We start from the raw sequence: 20010 nt of genomic DNA on the forward strand, positions 1-20010 counted from the left end.
CCTCCACCGTTTCGGGGGAGAAGAGGGGTGTACACAAGTGTTATCCGAGCAAGAAAAGCACCACAACTGGCAGTTTTGTTGCACGCATCCAGCCTGGCAAGATCTACCCAAAATTGCCTGGAAACGTTCAGGAGCTGGCCCCGACACACACCACACCAAGTCTTGATATTCTGCAAAAGTCAGGCCGCTACTCAGCTCTTCAATTCACATACAACCAAGCGCTAGAAACCGTGAAGCTTTCCTTGAACACACCCAGCCCACAAAGCAGCGTTTGGGGAAGAATCCGAGTTATTTTAAAAAACCAAAAAGAATGAGAAAACAAAGATTTTACAAAACAACAGCAAATTAAATCCTAGCCATGCAATTCAAGTCGCTCAATCCTTTTGAGCCACTCTGATCCCATATTTAATGGGAACAATTTTTGCTGTCTTCGCCTCTGCACCACGTGTGGAAGCTATGAGGGGGGAGAAAAACCACCTATTTCTCTGCCACCTTAATGGTCCTATGGGGCACCATCCCGAGTGCACTCGCAGGCTTGTGCTCGCCAGGTGCTAATCTCATCCACAGACTGGCACCCCAAGTCCGGACATCGGGATGGGAAAGCCCCCTCTCTCCTCCCCTTGCCTCCTGGGTTTGGGCACAGGCCCACTTCAAAGTGATCCCGGGGCTGGAGGAGACGTGCCATCCCCTCTCGGCATGGTGCAAGGTCACTTCACTTCCTCTGCAAGAGAAACACCGGCGACGCGTCAAGGATGGATGCATGACCCCGAGCAGAGCAAACGATACGAAATGCAAAACTAGGCCATTACTTCTTTCCTTCCACGTGTCCCTAGGACCATTTCTGGCAAAAATGTGGTGCTGTGTTTTCGGGAGAGGTTTGCAAGGATCTCGGTGAACTGAAAGGAGCTCGGGGCTGAGCGGGGGATTGCAAGAATACACGTCGGTACACGGCACCGACAAGGAGCCCAGTCCAAAGGAAAGCAGCTCGCGTGCTATCGCTCTCCGGAGACAGCTGCTGACGAGAGACGATCCTTTCAAGGAAGCAGAGTTAATCGCTCCCCATCCGCATCAGCCCATCTCCGAAGGAACGTCGCTGTCAGGGGAGAATTAACCTAAAGATCAATGAGCATCTCCTCCCCCACCACCACCCCGGTCTCTCGCACACACTTTACATTAATAGTTCAAGCATCGTTGCATGCTGGAGACAGCAGGCAGCAGATAGCCAGAGCCAAGACCTCGAAGACTCCCGACTCCGCAGAACCGCATCTGCATCTCTTATCTGACGACAGGCCTCCAGGATTATCATGTGGGCTTAATCCTGCTCCAAGCAAAGACAGCTGTGAGACTCCCCATGGATTTTAATGGAGGCGAGAGCCTACGAAACAGGGATTGCAACCACAAAAATACAAATTCTAGGTTTGGTCTTAAATACATCTCTAATTGCATATGGACAGACTCAGCAGTAGAGCAAAAGCCTTTCTACTCCCCTGTCTGCCTTTTCCTGGCTGAGCTGATGAAAACCAATAAATTCAGAAAGCCTTGAAGCCCAGTGAAAACATTGTTCCTTGGTGAGCTTATAAAAACCTGGCCGGAGGTGCACATTTCTACCGAGATGAAATATAGGAGGAGTATAAATAGAGGACGGCAGGCAGGCCACTGCTTCGCCCAGGACGTCCTCGGCCCTGCGTTGCTCGACCAGGCATCCTAGCACTTCTCACCGGGGGCTCGAGTGAGGATTCGGAGGGAAGCAGGGCTGGACGGCACCCCAGGAGTCGTGTCTAGTCCTACTACTAGTCCCCAACGTCCTACTTCTTCCTACCTTACTTCTGAAAGTTTCCAAGGAGGGAGGGTCCACATCTTCCCTAGGTGCCTATCCCAATGCTTGCCCACTGTCAGAAAAGCTCCAACCTAAATTTCCCCTGCTGCATCTTGAGGCCATTGCTCCTATTCCTGTCCCCTACCGCCACAGAGAAAAGCCCATCTCCATCCTGCATCCTGTTCTTAAATGGTGCCAGTGACAGCGGAGATTCGGGCAGAGAATTTAGTTTGAGCCTTGCTTCACCCATCAGCAACACGGGGCTACGTTCTCCGGCTGGGAGACGTCGGGGGGAAGGCACCGTTGTCATCACGTGGAGCAGGTTTGTGCCCGCTGCTCCCGTTAGGGAGAAAGCAAAACCCCGACCCAGCTGGAAGAGCAGGTTCCCTTGGGGAGCAGGAAGAGCATCCTCGCTCAGGGTGCATTTACATCTTAGATAAATTAGCTAATGGATTGCGAATGCTTTGGAAATGGTGAAGAGCTCTATAAATGCTAAGGATCGTTATTTATTATTAACGGAAGGCGGAAATGGTGCCATTTACCAAAGCAGATTAAGAACAAGAGGAAGACTAGTGACAAGCTGCATTTTTTTCCCCTTCAGACGGAGCCCCCTCCCGCTGGGACGCTCGTGCCAGGATGGCCAACTGGGCTGGAGCTCCCAGTGCCCGAGAGCTCGCGGGCTTCATAGCCCAACTGGGAAGTACTGGTTCCTCGACACAACCACGCCCCGGCAATGGGGTAAGGACGTCTCGGGGGAGGTTGGCATCTCTCCCCATCCATCCACTCCAGCCTTTCGAGGTATGTCCTCCCCTTCGCAAGGGCTCGCCCCGTCTTAGCAGCAGCGCTGATGCTGGACTTCAGACGGGAGCAGAGGCAGGGCTGGAACAGCAGATTTTCATGGGTGGGAGAGAAAGAGAGAAACTTCTCCAAATGCCAAGCAAGAGCTGCTTGTTTTCAAGTCACGGGGACGTGCGAGCACTGGTGAGGTCTCTCAGACACTAATTCATTGTGCAAAGCTCAGACCGCAGCAGCCTCCTCTGCAAGGCACAATCTCAGCCTGAAACAACCGTGTTTAGGACAACTGTTCTCGAAAAACGCGCTTACGGCTTTCAGGGTTTTCGTGTTTCACCGGCCTGAAGTCGGAAGCCGAGCTGAAAGCACCGCTGGGTTATTTCCAACCTACTCAACCTTTTGGCCTGACTCCCCATTTGTTATTGATATTTCAGGTTTTGAGTGCTGCCGGGGTCGGGCGCGGACGCCACAGGAGAGTGCATTCAAACATCCCGAAGATCGTCATGCGAGAGGGTTTCAATGCAACCTTGCAGGAACCATCCCTTCTTGCAGCCCCGCACGCTGTGGACACATCTAGCGATTACTAGGGAACCTGAAGAGCGAGGGATGCAACTTCAGGTTTAAACCACGTTTCCTTAAGAGCATACAGAGTAAATCCTTCTCTTTCAAGCAGATATATGATGGGAAATCCTATTCTTTTCACTTTCAGCATCCTATACCTTTAAGTTTGAGCTCTCTGCAGGAAAAAAAAGCAGCCCTTTAGTTGAGAATTGCTGCGGCCCGTACAAAGACATATCTAGCGTTCACTTTTATTGCTCTTTTCAGCCTGGCAGTCATTTAGCATGACTGCCCTTTTGTCTATCAGATGTGCAACTCCCACCATCTTCGGATTTGGCCCGCAAAATTGAAGGACACCTACCTGGCCTTTCACTCGGTGCGTTATATGCAGCTGGCAAAGAAAGCCTGGAGGTAGCAGACTACTGCTTAGTGGTGAAAGGGGACTTCAAAGAGCTGTTGTAATACCAGTCTTTACCTCTTCCCACATAAATGCAAACGGAGCTTTGTGCATGGCAATCAAGAAGTTATTAAAAAAGGGGGTCCTGAATAGCAGCAATTATCACCAAACACCAGTTACCTATACAGCCCCTACAGCAAACCTCTGCTCAGCTTTTGCAGGAGCTCTAAAATAAAAAGTAAGTCTACAATCATCCTAGCGTACAGTCTCAACCAGACCTACACAAAGGAAGCAGCATTGCGGGAGGGGAAGAAAGGTGGTTGCAGGCCCCTCTGAATTGCAGAACTGGAGAGGTCTGAACAATGGCAATTGCAGAAGTGCCCTTAGGCCAGAGATTAAGGTGCATCCCCAATGTAAGCCCAGCTTCTCAGCTCTCATCCACGGTCTGCTCCAAATCCTTCAGCGTGCCCAGATGGGATGCAGGGGCACATTCATGAAGCGGTGGTGTGAAAAAAATTAAAAGTTTATGGGCAGCAGTCTCACAGCGCCTACAAGCTCCTGCAAAACACCCTGTCTGTCGTACAGGTTCCCGTCACACTGAGCCAGGGAGGGAGATGAGCATGATCAGCTTTGACACTCAGCAGTGATGTGTCACAAAGGATTAAATCATTACATCACGAACCCGCAGCACGCGCGGCCCTCCTGCTGCTGCACCACCACGTTACAGCTAACTCCATAGAAACCCACCCAAGAGTCATGACATCTCTCTATAAGCAGCTTTGTGCACTGGCTCGAGAGTGCACTAACAGGTGTTAGTGCAGGATTTTGGAGAAGGGTCCACTGCACGCCCGGGCCACCCCAAACCACCGAGCACGACAAGGTGGTTGCAGGAGGGAAGCAGATCAGCTCATGACAATTGTTCCTCTTCATGATAAGCAACCCCTGTTTTGAAGGTTAAGTAATGAATCTTTCCTTGCTTGCCCTCGGGGACTTTGGGCAGAGCGCTGAAGTTTGACCCCCAACTAAAAACATCCTTCCCTGGAGGCAGGCTCAGAGCTCGAACGGGCGCAGCGCTATGAGTGGAGAAGTGGAGAGGAGGGATTTCACAACAGAAAGCACACAGGTTAGCCGCTCTGGCCACGAGACAGGAGTGCAGGGATAGGCACCTTTCAGTAGCTTTTTCCAGAAATAACAATATTCTGCACATCCTCGGCACTTCTGGGGAAACCTCACATTTACAGACCCCGCTGCGGCCGTGGGAGGGAGGCCCGGTCGGCAAAAGGAAAGAGTTTGAAAGCTCTGCATCTAACAACTTCTTTTCATCTCAAACCGGAGCCTGCGCTTTTGTCATACCGCAGACATAGATTGTTCCCCGTGTCCTTGTGGCTACCCACAAAGGTATCTGTGGTTTCAACCGCAGACCGTACGTTCTCGTCTCTTCCTGTCCCAAACGGCAGAGCGCTGCCGAAAAGCTCCCAAACGCCACGCCAGCACTGGATGAAGCGGCGACTGCATTTAACTGTAGTTTGTAAGAAGCTTTGGGATGCCTACCATATGAAACGCAAGATTATTTGCTGGCGTGTAATAACTAGGTCAGTTTGTAATCTCGTGCACAGGCTAAACTGCATTTGATCTCAAAGGCAGTCACGTCCTCTGCATGGGCTGTGATGGTCCCTTCCTCCGGCGCTTAGGGCCCTCCTAAAAAAAAGTAGTCTGGTGGTCAGGAAGGTATCTGCTGTCCCCCATAAACCCAACTGAGCCATCTTACTAGAAGACAGCTGCAGCTGCCTCCTGCTCCTGGAAAGCCAAGCCAGATCTCCGTGGACCACTGAAATATTCCTAACATTACCTCCACGCATCAAAATGTTTTGCCACGTCGGACACTGCTAGCCGCTACATGCAAGGCAGTGCTGGGCCAGCTCGGTATTTTAAGGACACAAAACTCCTGAGATCCCATCCAAAGTCACCAACCCTCTGAGGCAGGTTAATATGGGGCTGCAGCCCAAGGGTAAGGTCAGAGCTCAATCCTCAGTTCCTTTGGGTGTTGCATTTAGTGACCCCCTCCAACCCCCTGGTTTTATTAATGGACATAAGAGCAGCTCCTGCTACAAGGGCCTTTCAAACTGAGCAGGCAACACAGGTAAAGCAATGACAACTCTTATGTAGAGAAAACCGGAGCAGGAGCATGGAGTAAAGCATCCAGAAGTGCATCCCAATGAAACCCAGGAGACTTGAGCACCTTTCCCCAGGGTCACACAAACCAGAAGAGAGCTAGGAACTGCAGAGCTAGGTCTGAGGAGCCTCAGCCAAAAGCCAAGACCTTCCCAGCTATCAAACCTGAAGGAAGCGTGGCCACGGTGCACATCCGTCCGTGTTGCTCGACACCCTGAAGCCCCACCGGCCATGCTCCTTTTGGGAGACACCTGGAAACAGGTGGGATGGAAAAGGGAGTCCCAATCCCAGCCCCATGTGTTGCTCACCTTAAGTGCTATTAGTCACCCCCATTCAGCAGCAAACAATTTGTACTTTCGACACCAACATGCTTGTGACAAAATGCATTAGCCACGTTCTAATTACACGCTCTAAAATTAGACCAAATCCTACCGGCTGACAGATGAAAGATAGAGCATTAATAAGACCACTGTAATTTACTTAGCATCTGGGGTACGTTTGACTTTTGAGCTCTTAACACAGTAAATTAGAGAGAGGGAAGAAAGTCTCTTTGCAACAGGAAAGCCACCGAAACAGGTGTGACAGGAGGATGGCTGGTTCAGGGACCCCGGTGCCTGCACAGCAAGAGCCAAAAACCAAGGTTGGGCAGGAGGGCAAGGGCATGTTGGGCCAAATACCGCACAGTCGTCTGCACTAAAAGGCAATGCAAGAGCGGGGCAGAGGTGGCAGGCGGGAGGCTAGCGCTCCCTTCATTACTGCACACGCGAGCCATAGCAGCACCTGTCAGCTGGAGCATCAGCCACGGCTGAAAAAGGATTTTGGACACCTCGCGAGCACTCCTCCTATTGCATTAGCAAACAGAAGCCAAATGCCACCTTTATGACTTGTGCATCAAGGCCACCTCAGCTATACCACGAGTGGCTGAAATCTTTAGATGCATGCGGGGAAATGTTAGAGTTTACTGGAGGGGCAGGGAAGAAATCTCAAGCAATTAATTAAATAGACAAGATGAGGGAACATCAATCCACAGTCACTCAGACAGGGTCAGAGAGATGCTTGAACTTGTGTCTAGGTCGTATCACATTCCCGGTGCCCAAAGTAAGACCAGGACCAGCAGTTTGGTAGACACCCAAAAGTCATTTCTGATCTCCCAAATCAAGCAACAAGTGAGGCGACTCCCCTTCCCTCAGTGAACCAACCTGAACCCCAAACGGTCCCTTAAATAAGACTCCTACCAGAGCTCCCTTGCAGTTTGCTTCCCACTCCTCCATGCATGGGAGCAAACCCCACTCCACCGCCCATCTCTCTCCAAGAGAGCACACGTATGCCCAGTGCAAACCCTAAATCAGTCATTTGAAAACACCCTGGAGTCCCAGCAAACCCTTTTAAGAGCTCAGCAGGATGCTGCACAATATTAGCACTGTTAGATGTGCAAACACCTACACATGATTCAGAAGACAGACTCAGAGACTTCAAATAGGAATCCACCGTGCCAAAAATATTCCGACCTGCAAAGACCGCAGCAACAGAATTGCTCAACAATCCCTTCATGAACAGGGTGAAAGCTCGGAGCTGGCATTTGCCAAGGGAAGCCTTGAACTTAAAGAGGGAGGCCTCGAGTCCAACCCTGCCCCAAAACCCATCACTGACCCAGTGTGGGTCACGCCGGCTTGCAGCCAGGAAAGACTGCCTACCCCTGTGCTAGGGACCCAGCCTTGCTACGTACAGTTCTGGATGAGCAGGGAAAGAGCGTGTTTGCCAGTCCAGTGAACAAGGTGTTGCAGTAACTGGGACAGGAGGGAAAACACCTGGACAAGTTTTTGCTGTCAGGACGCATGGTTAGGAGAGACCATATTTGTGAGATGAAATGCAGGAGCAGCACAGATGCTAGGGACACGTGAGCAGAGCTAGAAGCACGGTGTACAGCGATGCCAGGTCCAGCACCAAAACAAGCAGGTCCAGGAAGATGAGCAGCCTGTTAGCCTGGGACACACATCACACTAATGCAGCCAGCTTCTCAGAAGGACTAGTTAGCCCAGGCTGTGAGCCCCACAATATTGCAGCTACATTGCTTCCCCTACCCAAACTAGGTAAGATTTGCACCTTATAGGCTCACTAAAGTAGATATAGATAGATAGCATCAGCACTTGCACACTAAAGCTTGTCCAACCGAGATTTAGATATCTACTTTAGTTACTCTATAAGGTGCAAATCTACCCTGCTTTCTACTGTACGACAGGTGCACGCTCCTATAGGGCCATTGCCCCATGCAGGCTGAATGGGCCAAGTCTATAGCACTGGTCCCCGACGGGAAACCCTGCGCACAGGCAGGTCTTGCACAGGCCTCGGGAGACTCTGCACACCTGCATTAAAACAAGACACCTCCCCAAAGCCAGCCTGAAATGGAGAGTTTCCTCCAGGGTGATTAACAAGAGGAACGGCAGAGCCAGGAGGGGCCGGCCACATAATGCAGCCTCCTGAACAGCCCATTAATCTTCACAATCGCACCAGTTCTTTCCCCAAAAGATCCATTTTTGCACACAAGAAGAAACAAAGGAAAGCCTGCCCACTTTTCTCGGGAACATGGTATTGCTCTGAATCTGAAATAAAGAACAGCCATCCACTTTTATTTTGAGCCACTATAAGCTCATCATCTGCCTAGGAGAAAGCTGAAGAACTGGTTTCCAAGCTAGAAGGATTCAGGGTCTTTTTGGCAGCATCTCCTGCTTGTACTGCATGAACACCTAGTATGAAAGCAAAGTCATGTGGAAAGAGAGGGGAACACACACACTTCATGTCTCCTGGTTACCAGCCTCCTGCAGATGCATAATTATAAAACTGCCCTTAAAAAGATAATTGCATAATTAAGCACATCAAGGAGTTGGGTGAAAACTTGCCAAGTGCTTCCACAGATTTTAAACAACTGGTGTTGGGCAAGTCCTCGACAGCCTGTCTAGAGACCCGAGGGCACGTTCTCCAGTATTCAACTAAATGCTTTACGTCAGCCTAGCAAATGAACCGGCGCAGCTTCACCGTCCTGGGGGCAGCTAGAAGGAGGCGTCTCGGGTCATCTTCACTGCTCCAAAAACTCACCCCCCACCAAGGTAGCCGAAAGGAGGGACTGCAGATGTTACCTGCATGGGATACTCCAGGAAGGAGGGACTGGCTTGTCCTCAGCCAGCTACCTCCAAAATAAGAGCTTCCTACGCCATGCTCCCTGCTAGGATTTCATACGGAGACGACCGTCTTTCTCCACCCCCGCACACACCATGAAGGTAGAGCCTCAACGCGGAAGCTGGCAGCTTGCAAGGAGAGACTCAGCAGAAGGCAGGGATCGGTCTTGTGAGGAGGTTGTTCCCAACAGCTGTGCATTATGCATGCAACAGCACAGGGCATATCAGCAGGAGCATGATTTAAACACAGACCTCCAAGTGCAGCAGGCTCCCCGAGGACAGGCCTCTCAAAGAAAAGTCCTCACCTCGAGGAGTGGAAAGGTCTCTCTCGAGCTGTCCCCCTCCTCCACACAGCACCGTGCTGCAAACCGCTGTCAGAGCGGAGAGTGACAACAAACTGCCTGCGTTCGAATCTCCGCCAAGAAGTTCCTTAGGTACAGCTACTTCCATCGGTTTTTTAAACACATTTCATATTCCACATCAAAATTACCCAAATCAGCTCCAAATCATATCAACTGAGCAGAAACTCAGTCATTGCAAATACCACATATGGCACCACAACTGGCCAGCATGCTCCATCCCAGACCCATCGCCCTGGGACTTCAGGTGCTCCCAAACCCATTAGCAGGCATTGTCCTTGCAGGTCCAAGCCCACATGTCTTCAGGTTCGGATGCCCCCAGATGCTACAGGCAAGCGCCCTCCATCATCTGGGACTTCAGATACCCTCCACCCTTAATCTGAAGCCACAAGTACAGCTGCAGGCAGCCCCCAGACTTAGGACACAACTGCATCCTGAAAACCTGAAACATTGTAACTCGGAACGGATTTCCCCATAGGAAACAATGTTATCACTGGGGGATTGGCTGCTGAACCTGATCTGCACCCCAAATTTTGTACTCAGTCAATTATAGACGAGTCATATAGCTACATGAATGTATTCATATGGTAAACAGCAATCTTATTGATGTGGAAGGACTTCTTTGAGGTGACTTTGCTGGACTTTTTGAAGGGCTCCTGGCTGGAGCCTTCTCGGGAGTCTTGGATGCAGGTTTTTGTCTGCTTTCTTAAAGAAAGTGCCCGAGGAAGTCAGGGCAGATGTTCTCCAGGGAGACGGGGGACACAGTGAACTTGTTCACTGGCGTGGCGTGGCGTCGGATCAAGCGTCGTCAAGTCGAAGGGGACATCAGGACGTTGAAGCAGGGTGTCAACGTATAGATGTTGTAAGTGCAAATGTTGCAACTCGAAACACTAAGTTGAGGACGGCCTGAACCTCCATCAGGGAGAAACCACACACACCCAACACTATGCCAAAGGCTGTTAGACCGGCTGAAGAGCGCTCTTCCCAGCACGGTTTATTCTTCCCAGCGAGCTGTGAAGGCAGCAGCAGGACTCTGGTGCTAGCACAGTCCACAGGGAGGAGGGGTTCAGATACGCTGGCAAACAAGTCTGCACCTAGACAAGGCCTTTGTCTCTCTGCCAGTCACTGGGACCCAGGGTACAAAGCCGTGCAACCCTTCTGCCGATGCCCACGAGCCCTCTCTCCGGCCCAGACTTGGGGACTGAACTGGAAGGACGGTCAGTGGGGGAGTCTCCACGCGCACTTGCTCTGGACAGGAGCTGCAAGGCACGCGCCTGCTTCGCAGCCCCTCTGCCCCGGTTCTGAATGCTTGGCCCCGGCACCTGCCTCTCGCCCGGCACACACCGCGTGCATTTAAGCAACGAGCAAAACAACTTGACAGGAGAGATGTTTGAAAATGGCTTCACCTTGATGCTTCAGTGAACACCCAGCCCTGTCTCCGAGCAGCGCGAGGCAAGATCACTACTCTCTGGAACAAATCTGGCACTTCACAGATACACCCAAGTCTCGCCGACATGCCCGGGTTACAAAGACAACACGAAGTAAAACCCAAGAGTCAGGAACATAATAAAGAAACCAGGAGCTGTTTCGCGGCGGCAGCCACACTGGGGATTTCAGGGGGCCTATTCAATATTCAGTGCTCTTATTCCTAAGAGCCCAGCCTCTGTTTTAAAATTTCACAGCACATCTGTGCATTACAAACAGTGTTCTTAAGGCTGCAAACCCAAGGGAGGGAGTATTTATCAGAGGAGATTATGCAGAGGGTTTAGCATGAGAGAGCCGAGCCGAGCCGAGCCGAGCAAAGGGGCACCGGAGAAGCACGCTCCCAATACTGCCCTGGAGCTGGGTTTTAAATGCAGTCTGTTGTGTGTCCGAGTACCTCAAAGAGAGCTTATCCTTATGCCACCACGGAGAGGCTGGGAAGTATTTTTATCCCTACCCTAATTGCAGAGAGAGAACAGGTGACCTGCCTAAGGCTAACCTGTAGCAGAGGTAAGTCAAGTCCTGGTCTCCCGCATCCAGCCTCGCGTGCAAGATGACTTTCCACCACTCCCCTCCTGCCCCTCTCTTAATGAGTGCAATTACCCAGGCCGCCCCCCTTTCCTGCCATGCATCTAAATGTCAAATAATCCTCAGGTGCAGCTCGACAAGGAAAGTTAGCCAGTAGGGGCTCTCCAACACACAGGATGGCAGTGCTGAGGAATGACCAGGCCCATGGATTAGACATCTCTTGTCCCTACCAAAACACAAGCACAGAGATGAGACATCTCGGTGCCAGGCAGAGCAGTTACCATTTGCAGCTAGCATCCCAGAGGAGAAGAGGGGCCAGGGCAGCAAGCAGGGCCTGGCTCTCAGACACGCAGAGCCCTTGACAAGCAGGCAGGGATTCTGCAGCGCACGGCGAAAGCTAGTGCACAGGAGCCAGGACTTTAACCCTGGGGAGAGGGTCCGCTCCGGAGCCCAGGGAAGGAGTTCATCAAGCACCAAGGTTTGCACATTCCTCAATGGCTGCAGGTTTATTTGCAGATTAGATGCCAGGGTCATGAGATCAGAAGCAACAGCCACACCACAAAATGAGGGTTGAAGGGAGCTCAGGAGGCCACATCGAGTCCAAGCAGGACCAGCCCCAACTACATCATCCCAGCCAAGGCTTTGTCTACCTGGGGCTTAAACACCTCCAAGGATGGAGACTGCACCACCTCTCTGGGTGACCTGTTCAGTGCTTCACCACCCTCCTGGCGAGAGTTTTTCCTCATACCCAACCTCAACCTCCCTTGCTGCAACCTGCACCCATTGCTCCTTCTTCTGTCGAGTCACCACCTCTGTCAAGGTGTCCAAGTCCCCTCTCCCCCATCCAGGGGAGGGGAGCAGCTTTGTGCCAGTCCTGTGGGATCCCATCACAAGGCCTGTCTATAGCTTAGGAGCACCTCTCCAGTGCTCAGCTGGATCTAGGGGAGGAGGGTTTACATCTACCTGAATTATACAGAGAACCACACAACTCCAAATCCCCTCCGCACATCAGATCTGAAGCCTTTCCTCTGGCAAAAAAATTCCCATGCAACCAATGGCAAAAATCCTTGCAATGTAAGGATGTGGAAATTAGGCCCCATTGCAAATGTTTGAACAGAGACGAACACAAGCAACACCTGCCAGAAGTGGCAGAGATGAGAACATCGCTTTTGTTAGCGGCGGATCTCAGGCAGCATTTTACATACAAACCCGCAACGGGAAGAGATGGACGTGGATTCGGATGCTATTTGGACAATACCGGTCCATGAGAAACATGCCCCCCACACCTTGCACGCTCGCCGCCGAGCTCTGCTCATTTGCTCAAGCACTACACACAGCCAAAGCCCCCGGATCCCACCCCGCCAGCGTGCAGGGATAGGAAGCGAGCTGCAATACTGAGTTTCTGCCATTATTCCCATTGTCTTCAAGGCAAGGAAAGCAAGTCCCCTCCTGCACAGGCCAGAAAGATCCCTCTGCGAACCTCAACCCCGCGCCGTGCAACTCTCGCCAAGCCCCCAAGCCTTGGCGTAACCGCCAGCAACTTCAGGGGGGGCTTTTGCACGAAGAGCCAAGCTCTCCAGACACCCCCTGCAACTTTTCACTCCGGGCCCTTGCTCTGCAGCCCGAAGTAGTGAGTCACGTCCTGTCCAAACATGGACTCTGCATCCCCGCGCCCGGGGCGGTGTCCGGGCAGGGTGCGAGCGTGCAGCGGGGGGAGGGCAGGGGAACGGTGCCCGGAGCAGGGCGTGCAGGGGAGGGAGGGTGCATGCATGCATGCATGCAGGGGAGGGAGGGAGGGAGGGCAGGGTGCATGCATGCAGGGGAGGGTGCAGGCTCCCCCCTTGCCGTGCAAAATGTCTGACTGGAAGAAGGCGGCTGCAGGGCTCGGCGGGTGCCCCCTGCCCTCACCCAGCATGGAGAAGATGAAGTCCTTGGCCGTGTGGATCTCCAGGGCCCGCTGGTCGTCGTACTCGCGCTGGTCGTGCTTGCTGAATTCCTGGATGAGTTTGTTCAGCTCCTCCATCCTGGCGCCCGACCTGAAATCCAGCTCCGGGAAGGGCGGCTTGCTGCCCGGGCCCGCGGCCCCCGCCTTGCCGGCGATGGGAGCCGCCATCTTCATGCAAAAAAAAAAGAAAAACCCGAAGCAAAGCAGCGCCCCCGAGCCCGAGCCGCCCCCGCTCCCGACAATGCGCGGATCAACAAGCGGCTGCTCCGGAGCCGGCGCCCGGGCTCGCAGCGCCGCCTCCCGCAGGTGGGCTCAGCCGCCCTGCCCTGCCCTGCCCTTCCCCGCCCGGGCACGGCTCAGCCCTTGCAATGCCTCACACCAGCTGCAAGCCTGGGAAAGCCTCATGCCTCGGGTGCGCGCAGCCTGCTCCAGCCAGGGCAGCCCGGCGCAGGGTGCTGGCCCCCCGAAGCCGGCAAAGAGCAGGCACCCTGCGCCGGGCTGCCTCCGCCTCGAGACGCCCGAAAGCTTGCAAGGAGCAATTTTTGGTCTGCTGAACTGTTCTTTGCAAGCTTTGGGGTGCAAACACCGCTTTCCAGGCAGAAGGGGAGTCTACAGCCTGGAGCAGGGTGTTTGTTCTTTGCAAGCGTTGGGGTACAAACACTTCTCCAGGATGCAGACTCTCCCTCTGCCTGGAAAGGGATGTTTGCACCCCAAAGCTTGCAAAGAGCAATTTCTGCAGCTATCTAGTTGGTCTGATAGACTGTTCTTTGCTTTGGGGTGCAAACACCGCTTTCCAGGCAGAGGGGGAGTCGACATCCAGCTCCACGTGTTAGACCCTACATCTATGAATCTACAGCCCGGAGCAGGGTGTTTGTTCTTTGCAAGCTTTGAGGTACAAACATTTCTCCAGGATGCAGACTCCCCCTCTGCCTGGAAAGGGGTGTTTGCCCCCCAAAGCTTGCAAAAGCAATTTTTGCAGCTATTTAGTTGGTCTGATAAGTTGCCCTTTGCAAGCTTTGGGGTGTAAACACCCTTTCTCAGGCGGGGGGAGAGTCTGCAGCTTGGAGAAAGGTGTTTTTCATTGCAAACTTTGGGGTACAAACATCCTTCTTCAGGATGCAGACTCTCCCTATGCTTGAAGAAGGGTGTTTGTGCCCAAAAGCTTGAAAAGAACAGGCAGACAAGGTTCCTTGGGTGAATTTGATATCTTTTAATAAGATAAGGAACCTTGTCTGCCTATATCCTTAGACCAACATGGCTACAACCTAAACCCCTGAAAAGAACAGTGTTTTCCAACTATTTAGTTGGTCTGATTAAAAATACCACATTTACCTCAAGAAGCTTGTCTGCCTATGTCCTTGGACCAGCATGGCTACAACCAGCACCCCAGCACTGCTCAGCCATAGGTGCTGCCCTGCTGCTATTGCCACCGTAACAGAGAAAACCCAAGGCAGGAAGAGCCGCAGACGCTCAAAACCTGCCCAAGGCCAGACAGACAGCAGGGCGATGCAGAGCCCAGTCCCCACACCTCCTCCAACCGTGCTGCCCAGCCACCCTCCGGCCTGGCATGGCTCCCCGCTCACTCAGGTTTGCAGCGGTGTGCAAGATCACCTGCCCCGTGTGCAAGGCTGCAGGGTGTACCTGGGTGCAGGATGGTCCTTCTCCCCTCTGGGCATTCCCCAGAGACACAGCCCAGGCTGCTGACAGTCTCCAGCACTAGTGGTTCCTAATGACAGGTTGGACAGGGATGGTTTAGCCTGCCATGAGCCCTTCCAGTCCTGTTGCTGGACCATTCCTATTGCTGTATATTTTATTTTAAATACCGTAGTGCTGATGTACAACACTTGCATGAATTATATTCCTGGAATAATGACCAAAAGTAAAGGTCAGGTGGAGCCTGGGCACAACCAGCTGGAGGTCTGTGAAGGGAGTACAGGAAAGTAACGGGGGCATGAGTTAATTTTCCTAATATAAACTCGAGGTGGGTGGGAGGAGTGGGAGATGAGGTTATATTCAGGTTAGGAATCAGTTTAAAATCAGACCAGCTGTTCTTGGCCTAAGAAACAGGCTCTTTACTCTGCAGCTTCATCTGCAACCAGACTTAAAAATAAAGTCAGAGGTGGGCTTAGGTTTAGGAATTAAAGTCCCCAAATATTCAAACACCCATGTTTGGTGTTTTGGCTTTGAACCTTTGCTAGTTTACAGGTCCTCGTTGTTTCTATAGCTGTCATCCCTGTTCTGGAAAGTGCCCCTTTGCAGTGACCGGCACATGCTACTTCAGGGCTGCTGCTTCTGAATGACAAATTATAGAAAAATAGGGATCCTGCCTTGAGGAGGCGGTTGGTCTGGATGACTAGAGGTCCTTTCCAGACCACAGAAAGTGGCCCTGATGGAGATCCCAGAACCTCTCTCGGTTCCTGTTCCAGCGATGACACACTCTCAGGGTTTCTTCCTAGCAGCCACCCTAAACTGACCTCTCTACCATTTCCACCCATCACATCCTGTCCCATCCCCTCTAGACGCAGGCAGCAGTTCATTTCCATCTTCCTGCGAACAGCCTCTTCATTTTTGCAGAGACTTCCCAGACCCTGCCCAGCTATCTAGTCTCACCACGAAATACTCCCATGCTTCCATTTGTATCACCTAATAAATGATGTCTCCCAAATGTATGGAAGAACGTGCATCTATGCACTTCCTGCTGGATACAAGAAATAATTCCTCGCTCTGTCACAAGCCCCATTGCAACCTCAGAGTCAAGGAGCGTGAAAGAGGTTGGCCTCATTACAAGATGTGTCTACCGTGTGTCTGGGTCACTTCAGAAAGACACACCTACATGCAATGAGATGGCCTTCGCAGGGTGCTGCATGCACACCCATGAGTTTGCACGAGGCAGGGAGGCATGCCCAGCCTGGCTCTGGGCTGGCTGGAAGAGTTGTCTCTTGCACATAGCTTGTGCGCCACTGAAATCCTCGCACAAGTGTGCAGCAGTGCCAGTATTGCCCGGGGTCTCACTGCTCAGCACAGTAACGCGAGCAACACGTTACACCTGGCGCGTGGAAGAGCTTCTTACACTTACCCCTGCAGCTTCCGAAGGCCGGAGAGGGAAGAAGGGCAGGGGTGCACCGGTCTGGATCGGCCCTGCAGATATACTCTTCCCTTGCGTAGCCACTCTGTGCCACGGAGCCAGGACACTGGGCTGGAAGGGCCGGGGGTCTGTTCCCTACATTTTTTTCCCTTTGCCAGCCAAACATAATGCTAGCGGCAATTAGTATTTCCATAGTGCGGAGTCTCCAATACGTGTGGACAGCCTACTCACGCACAGCATTCAGTGAGCGTCTGTAGCCCCGGTGCTGTCGCAGGGACATCCATGGAGACGCCGGCACGGTGCTCTTGCCATGCAGTGGTACATCCATTACTGCCGTTCGTCCCCTGTCCAGAGGCTCGGCCATCTCAGCCTGCTGAGGTTTTTGCTTAAGACCTCCTTGAGCAAAATGGCCAACTCGGTGGCCCTTACCTTCCTCCCTCTGGAAGTTGAGACGGTCTCTCTTCTAGATCCCTTCCAGCCCTGGTCCTGCGTCACCCCAGATGGATGCATGCTGCGACTCATGCAACTGCAGGCCTGCTGCTTCTGATGCCACTGCTGTTTGTGACCATGGTGTCAGTGTTAGGCCCCATCGAACCTCGCATCAGGACAAGACTCATTTTCATGAAGTAGTAGCAGATCCTCGGACACCATAAACAGGTTTTTGCTCCTTCTTGTCCAGCTTTTGACACATTTGCAAGTCCCTAGTACCTCGGCCAAGTTTCTAGGTATGCAGGCATGCAAGTTTTCAGTTTTCTGCAGGACAAAATGTCAGAAAATGGTCGTTCACACTCCCTGGGTCTCATTTTGGAAGTGAACAACGTGGAATACAGATCGGAGTCTGACTCCGCAGCCTTTCTGCACCGTCTCTCTTCTTGGAGACCTTTGGTTTTCTCTCATATCTGCAGCTCTGCACGCTTCAGGTTGGGCCGGATGACACCTGCTGCTCTGCAAATTTGAACTGCTTTGTCCGGAGCCAACTCTGGGTCTTCCAGGCCCCGCGTGTCTGGGACTCGGCCACAAAAACGTCAAGACAGACTCTTCCACCTCAGCTCGGTCGCAGACTCGTCTGTATTTCCACCTTCCTTTTTGTGCCCTCTGTAAAGCCTGTCATCTGGATGTTTCATTTTTACGTGGTGCACAGCACTCCTCGCGTTTCCACAGCACAGTTTGGTCGTCAGCCTCCTCGGCCTGAGCTGACCGATCATTATTCAATATATGGACTGCTGTCACAAGAAATAAAGCTGCCTTCTGAACATCCTCCTTTCTGGTAGTATGCAGTGTGGCAGAAATGCCCCCATGGGTGCCCCTCTCCAGAGACCTGTCTGTGCCAGCCGAGAGGCCGGTGTTGAATCCCTCAGGGCAGGGATCTCCCACCTGGTCTACATGACAAAAGCCTGGTGCCTGGGAGGCGGATGCTCTAGTCACCTGGGCAGGGGGGAAAGGCCCGGCCCTGCGCGGGCCCAGGTAGCCAGGGATGCTGGGGAGATTGGTCGGCTTGTGGCCGGTATTGGCAGCTTCGATTGGACCGGGCTGCTGGGGTCAGAGAGGTTATTTAAGGGCTCGGTCCAGGAAGAAGGCAGTCATTAGCCATGCGGTCATGCAGGTGAATCTGAGCCTGGCTCTCTCCTCATCACCGCGTGCTCCAAGAGTGCCCTGCCTCCAGAGGATACAACAACCACCTCTGGACGATGAGAGTGAGTAAGCTACTAAAGATCCGATTAGACATTTAGTTTCAGTAACTCAGAAGCGTGTTTAAACGGCTACCTCAGCCACCCTGGTTTGCTCTATGGGATTCCTTTGATATTCCTCTGACACTGCTCTACCTTTTACCCTGTTTCCGCCCTACCCCTGTCACCAATAAAGTTCTCCTTTGTGACCGGTGTGGGAGACTTATTGAGGGGTGGGTCTAAATTATGCCGAGGAGGCCCCTTAGGTCTGTGGACTAAGGGAGACTTTCCTAATCAGCCCCTGACTTGGGGAAGTGGCCAAGTGCTTGTATTGGGTCTAGGACCCATTGGACGATCAGGGCTGCGTTCTCCAAGGTGCGCAGAGCTAGAAGTGAGTCCAGAGCCGTGGATGGTGGCAGCGGGACCCCAGGCTAGCGGGGATGCTCCAGGGAAGGGGTCGGCCGGACGGGAGGCACCCCAGGGAGGCACTCGGAGCCGGGAAGGTGGGCGGCACAGGGAGGTGGGCGGCTCCCCACAGGAGCGCCCCCTACTGGCCCGCCACACGCAGTACTTGCAAAAACTGAGCGAGGGACTATTTAATCCTCAGTTGTACTCCACTTTTCCAAACAACGGCACTTGTGGCACTCCCTGGCTCCTCTCTCAACACGGCGTGTCCGGCAGCATGCGGACTCTGACACGGGTCCATTTGGCATTGAACTATTCAGCCCCGAGCCCATCCATAGCACCCACCTGGGCCCGAGCGGCTCCTTCAGGACAAAAACCTCTGCAAGGTGCAGTTCTCCGCGGCGGTGGCACTCGCGTCGGCCACGGCGCCGAGGGCTGTGCTTTCACAGCAAGTTTCTCCGAGTCCCATCTGTGTGTTCACTGTAAACTCTCAAGTGGCCCTAAGATCCCCCCCACAAGCCTGGGTTTGAGCCGTGACAGTCCCGTACACATTAGAAACGGTGTGCATTTGCAAGTCTATCGTATCACATCAGTGCAACACAGGATCTGTAAATACGTACACTGCTAATTGAGCCCTTACAGAAGCCCAAGCAGCGGGGATTATCTGAGCAAACAGATGAGAACGAGACCACAAGAGGAGCTGGCCAGGGATTTCTCGAACGACGGTTTCTTCCTCCAAAAAGGCTGACTCGTGGAGATGGGAGCTCTTCATAGCAACTTCCGTGGAGAAGGTTACTCAGGTGCGGGCAGGGGTATCGGGCCAAACACCCACCGGACCACCGAGTGCACGCGTCTGCTTGGGATCAGGGCCTCGACCCTATGGGTGCCGAGAGCCCCAGCCAAGGACTCGGTAGCTGGCCTCGCTTGCTCTCTCCTCCGAACGCAACAAAACCTCAGCATTTTCCACAAAGTCAAACCTGTCTTTTGGGGCCAGCAGCGAGCGCCACAATGAACAGCAGAGGCTCGACACCATCCAAGCAGGCCCTGGCGCTCGGAGAGTGCTCCCAGGGCTTTTCACACGTGAGCAGGTGAGCAATTACAGCAGATGGGTGATCAATACTGCCATTTTGCAGGTGGGGAAACTGAGGCACAGGGCCATTCCATACAGGAAGCAGCCGGGGACACACAGCATGCCAGACTAGATGATCCAGGGACCAGATTTCCCTCTCACGAGCAATGAAGGGAGCGAGGTCCAGAAGGAAGATCCAGACGCTGAAGTGACCAGTGAGGGCTGATGGTACTGCAGGTCTTGCTCCCAGGCTGCCCACAGACACGTGGCCTCCGGACTAGCCCTGCAGGCTCCACCACGAGGGAGCTGGGCCTGTGCCGCAGCGTGCCGTACGCCCGCCTGGGGGGCTGCTCCGTGGTGGTGAAGAGCTGCTATCGACACGAGCTTCCCTGCTCCGGGCTGCCGGCAAGGGAGGCATGGCCCCACCAGTGACTTCTGCAGCAAAGACCAGGTCGTTTCACAGTCAAGACCCTCCTCTGGGCTGGAGTCACACCCAGCACCTGGCAAGAGGGCCACCCAAGGGTCCCCAAATCAGATGTTGCTTTATTTTTACGGCGACTCT

General features: G+C 53.0%; 1 protein-coding gene across 1 annotated transcript in view; it reads right to left on the bottom strand.

Annotated features, from left to right (window-relative positions):
• Positions 1-13981, bottom strand: part of MB21D2 (Mab-21 domain containing 2) — a 55918-nt gene extending 41937 nt beyond the window's left edge. The window contains exon 1 of the mRNA XM_014607101.3: positions 13186-13981. Coding sequence (XP_014462587.1) covers positions 13186-13396 — 211 coding nt within the window. The 5' untranslated portion in view covers positions 13397-13981. The remainder of the gene's footprint in view (positions 1-13185) is intronic.
• Between the last annotated feature and the right edge of the window lie 6029 nt (positions 13982-20010).

Source organism: Alligator mississippiensis, chromosome 7, assembly GCF_030867095.1.
Source record: "Alligator mississippiensis isolate rAllMis1 chromosome 7, rAllMis1, whole genome shotgun sequence".
Lineage (NCBI taxonomy): Eukaryota > Metazoa > Chordata > Crocodylia > Alligatoridae > Alligator > Alligator mississippiensis.